The sequence below is a fragment of the Sinocyclocheilus grahami genome, unplaced genomic scaffold, assembly GCF_001515645.1.
Source record: "Sinocyclocheilus grahami isolate Dianchi unplaced genomic scaffold, SAMN03320097.WGS_v1.1 scaffold9597.1, whole genome shotgun sequence".
Taxonomy (NCBI): domain Eukaryota; kingdom Metazoa; phylum Chordata; class Actinopteri; order Cypriniformes; family Cyprinidae; genus Sinocyclocheilus; species Sinocyclocheilus grahami.
Genome location: NW_015512725.1, coordinates 1 through 4,935, shown reverse-complemented (window position 1 = coordinate 4,935; position 4,935 = coordinate 1). Strand labels below are relative to the sequence as shown.

At 38.3% G+C, this 4,935-nt stretch overlaps 1 protein-coding gene across 1 annotated transcript; it reads right to left on the bottom strand.

Annotated features, from left to right (window-relative positions):
* Window positions 1-2,900: 2,900 nt before the first annotated feature.
* On the bottom strand, window positions 2,901-4,928 carry LOC107578294 (stonustoxin subunit beta-like; the record flags this gene model as incomplete). Its single annotated transcript, XM_016264260.1, has 2 exons — window positions 2,901-3,286; window positions 4,336-4,928. Coding segments are annotated over 2 exons (660 nt in total), but the record flags the coding sequence as incomplete, so codon positions are not given.
* Between the last annotated feature and the right edge of the window lie 7 nt (window positions 4,929-4,935).

Below are 4,935 nucleotides of genomic sequence, written 5' to 3'. Positions count from 1 at the left end.
GCATTAGATATAGATATCTCAATATCTCTCAATCATATAGCAAACTGGTTATCACTCTATTTACGCTCAGTCTCAAACCATGGGCAAGACCTGTTTGAATCCTCAATTTTATGTTCATGCATAAAACGTCCTCCTCTGACAAGGTGTATAACAAATTTTTCTAGACAAACTCTAATACATTTTAAGAAATATCCAATGAGGATCCAATTAATCCTGCATTGTGTAAAGTGATAATTACTGGTAGCATTAACCTAAGAAGTGATCAAAATCATTACCTAACACAGAATGATATAAGTTAGCTATCTAACAACCAAATCTAATATTGATAAACTGCACTTTAATTCTACATGATGTTGTTGTTGTTGTTGTTGATAGACCAGGCAGATAGAGGGGTAAAAAAACTATAGTAATAAATAATGTATTCAAATAATATTAATACAACTAATATTAATGAAAATAAACTATCATTACAAAGGTTAATTTTAGCACCTTTAAGGTTCTATATAGCACTTTCAGAGCATGGTTCTTTATGGAACCCTATAAAAGGGTTCTGCTATTGTTACAAGCTGAAGAACCCTTTTCTGGTAGGCATCTTAAAATATGAATAACTTTCTCCCATCTATTAACTATTGGATCTATATTTACCCTCCGTGACATTCTCTCCTCAAACCAAACTCCCAAGAATTTAAACCATTTAACCCTTTCAATGGGTGCATTATATATCTTTAATCCCTGTTCTGGTTTTTCCCTTTTAAAACCAAATACTACATATTTAGAGTTTGAGAGTGATACTTTGAAACCCCATTCCTCTGCCCAAGTCTCTACTGTATTAATTGCCTGCTGTAGCTGTTTATAGATATACCTCAGATTTCGCCCTCTTTTCCATTCTGCCCCATCATCAGCAAATAATGACAAACCAAAACTACAAATATATCACTTATCATCAGATTAAATAACACTGGACTGATTACACTACCCTGGGGGGGGGTCCATTTACCACCTTTTCCTCACTGGAAAGAAATCCGTCTACTTTTACTTGGATAGTATGATCCTTCATAAAATGATTTATCCAGTTTAACATGCTACCTCTGATCCCTGCATCATGCAGCTTAATCACCAGCCCCTCCTTCCATACCGTGTCATATGCTTTTGCAATATCTAGAAAGACTCCCACAGCTGCTTCTTTATTAGCTAAAGCTCTTTTAATATCTAGATCCAATAATGAAACAGAATCCATTGTGGATCTACCCATTCTAAAACCACTTTGATAAGGAGTAAAGTACTCCTGTTTCTCCTAAATACACAGGAGGAGAGTGGGGTAAGATGAGCCAGGGGGTAAGTTGACCCACCCTCTACCGTGCCAACTGTACACTTTTATTCTCATGTGAGCATGTATTTTGAAACCACCCATCATTTCTGCCAGAAACACACGGGAGGAGTGGAAGGCACCCAGTTACTTTAAAAACTGTTTTTAGCTTGTCAAAGTAACATTTTAGCATAACATATGTAACGGCTGTTACATCAAAGTAAATGTATCCAGGTCTAAAAATATTTATGATGCACATGAGTGATTTAGCAATGCATAAAACCGTGTAAATCATTTAGCTAAATATTAGCCTGAATTAGTAAGCAAGCTATTTTTTTCCAAAATGGCAGCTATGGGGCAAGTGCTGTGGGGTAAATTGAGCCAGCGTTTAATCTTGCCCTACCATAACACACTGAAGTTAAGTTAAATCTCTGAAGTACACACTGCTAGTTTAATGTGATAGTACACAACTGATTTAGTTTAGCACATATACATATTATTATTTGTAGTTTATTTGATAGGGACAGTGTACAAGTTCAGCAAATCCTTCTCTGATAAGAACCAGAAAATGCTTTTCATCACATTATAATCAGATATATCTTTATATATATGCCTGGTCGATACTGCAGAAAAGCTACCATGCCAAGAATCTTTTGACTAAATTGTTCATTAGTTTCAGTGACATTTATTCCTTCATTCTAATTCAAATGGTAAAACAATTGCACTGTAAAATAAATGAAAAAAGAGTGCTGCACTGATGACATCATCATCTCTGCACTTCCGGTCTGTCTCGTATTTAAAGAGTTTCTGCACTTTCACTGTTCATGAACTCTTTCTGTGTGGAAGTGATGAATAAATCACTCTGGATTGCTGCGGTCACATCTGACTCGTTCTTATGACGCTAAAGATTCAACAATGAAATGCTAAATCTCACAAACATCTCAATAAGTAATAGTAATAAACACAAGGGTTATTGTTTGCATGCGTGAGAGAGACAGACTGAACCCTGCGAAGCGTGATCCATGAAGACTGAAGCTCAGGTTACTCCAGGAGATCTCAAACTCTAACCAATGTAATATAAACCTTTGTGCTGATTAAAGCATAAGATAAATACACGCATGCTCGTTATCCTGGCTGTCAGTTTCACAGATTGTCATTCTCTCTTGTTATTACTAGATGAGTTGTATTTCCTCCTCTTCTTTGTTCACACAGTAGAGTATGGTGTGTGTAATATAGAGTACTGGTGTGATGTGAATTCCAGACGCACACATTATCTTCTCTATTTGTGTTATAGGCCATCATTTATAACGTGTGTGTACTCACAGATTTGATCTTAGGCTGTGTGTGCGCTTAAATCCACGCCAGAGCTCATATTTGTAAAAACTGCTGAGCATCACGTCAGGGTCTGAGCAGACACACTTTTTCTTGTCGGAGTGCTGCAGGTTTTTGGAAATGTAAGCTGTTCTTGCAGCTCGCTGTTCTGGATTAAAGGATTTAGACGATGACTGGTGATCTTTTACATGTTAATGACATTAATTAGGAGTCGTTTACAAGCAGAGAGCTGAAACCATTCAGTTCAAGATCATTTGCGATTCATAGATTTCACATCTGAAAGAGAGGCATACATGTGTTTTCACAAAAAAAGTAGACATGACGAATGAGAGGAGCTTCAGAGTGCATGTAGAGAAGAAGATCGCAGTGTTGGTCCCATCCCATTATCCATCTAATAATGAATGTTTTAGTAGAGAAGGATGGTTGGACTATCTTGGCATGGGATCGTGTCAGCTGAACAGGTTCTCCAGTTATTCCCTCGTCTTCTACACTGAGGACTTGCACAGCATCTCTGAGGGAAGCTTCAGACTCTCCTAAACAGATGAACTTCCTCCAGTTTCCCTGAGATCACGTCACGTCCATCACTGGAGCGATTCGGTTGCACTGCAGTCTCTCCAGCTCTGCGTTTGATATGCTTGTTCAGCAGATCTAAAATCACATGAAAACAGATTAAAGTCATGTTGTTGTGACCGGACGTTTCACAGAGAAAGGGAAGCTAGCTAGTGTAAATTATAGCAAATGACATGGTTACTTTTTCAGCTAATTTTTGTGATTTCATCACTAATAACAAACACATTTATAAACAATAATGCATTTTAGTACTATACTTCATATACAAATATAGTGTAAAGATGGGTAATACAATGTAAGGCCAGTGTTTGTTTTTAAACTCATTCACCGTTGCCAATGTGACAAGAAGTTATTTGTAATGCAGGCTATATTTTACCTCCACAAACTCTATATTCTCTAACAATAAGTTTTAAATCAGTGTTGGACAAGTCACAGATTATTCAGTCTTCACTGAGTAACACAAAATAAAAATTCAATCAGTTGCCGATACAGATTTTTACAGTAACTGACCAAGTTTTAAAGCTAGGATAGGCAATGTTTTTCATGATTATTCTGTGTTATACTGGTGGAAAGTCTCTTCACAGAGCAATCAATTAGTAAAGTGATCTATATGGTAATTTTTTAGTATAGGGACCAGTTCTTACTATTAACTAGTTGCTTATTAGCATGCCTATTGGCTGTTTATTAGTCCTTACTGCATAAAGCACATATTCTGCATGAGCATATTCTACATCCCTAATCCTACCCAATGCCTAAACTCAACAACTACCGCACTAACTGTTAAATAGCAGCAGATTAGGAGTTTAGTGAGGCAAAAGCTGTAGTGAATGATGTGTTAATAGTGAGAATCGGCTCCGGCTCTGTCTGTGCGCAGTCATGTGATTTAGAGGAGGCGTGGCTTTTGAGAGAGAGAGCTCTGAAAGAAGAGTGGGATCTATTCAAAGCTAGCTTGCCATTGCTAACCTACACCAAACTGCACACGCTAGCTTTACTGTATGAAAGCCTTGATCTACAGAATGTGGACTAATATTAATAACTAGAACAGATTAATATGAAGAACAGAGCCCTGAACTATTAACACAGTCTGTAAAAATCTGTCACTAAGACACACGGTATATTTCACTCACCTGGTGACGTGTGGATCACTGATGATTCTCACAGGAGGCTGTTTAATATCACACAGAGACACTGAGGAATCAGGATCAACCCTAAATCCAGCACAGAGGGGTTCAGTGAATGTAGTGTTGAGTGTGTGTAAGTGTGTGAGTGTGTGTAAGCGTGTGAGTGTGTGTGTGTGTGTGTCAGAGACGCTGTAGAAGGACAGAGAGCCGGCCGACACGTCCAGATACACTCCTGCTCTATTAGAGGATGAACAGACAGCAGGTATAACAGTGTAGTTATCATTGTGCCAGACAGTGAATCTGTTATTAGAGCAGATCAGACTCCAGGATTTGTCATTGGATCCAAACTCACAGTCACTCCCTCCTTTCCTGTTGATTCCTTTATATGACACTGATATAGCAGCCTTATATCCGCTCCATTCAGCCTCCCAGTAACAGCGTCCAGTCAGACTCTCAACACACAGAACCTGATGAGCAACATCAAATCTCTCCGGATGATCAGGATACGTCTGATGATCTTCAACACGTGTGATCTTCCTGTTCTCATCAGACAGAATGAGTCGAGTGTGTGCTGTGTTTGGATCCAGTGTGAGATCACAGGCCCCT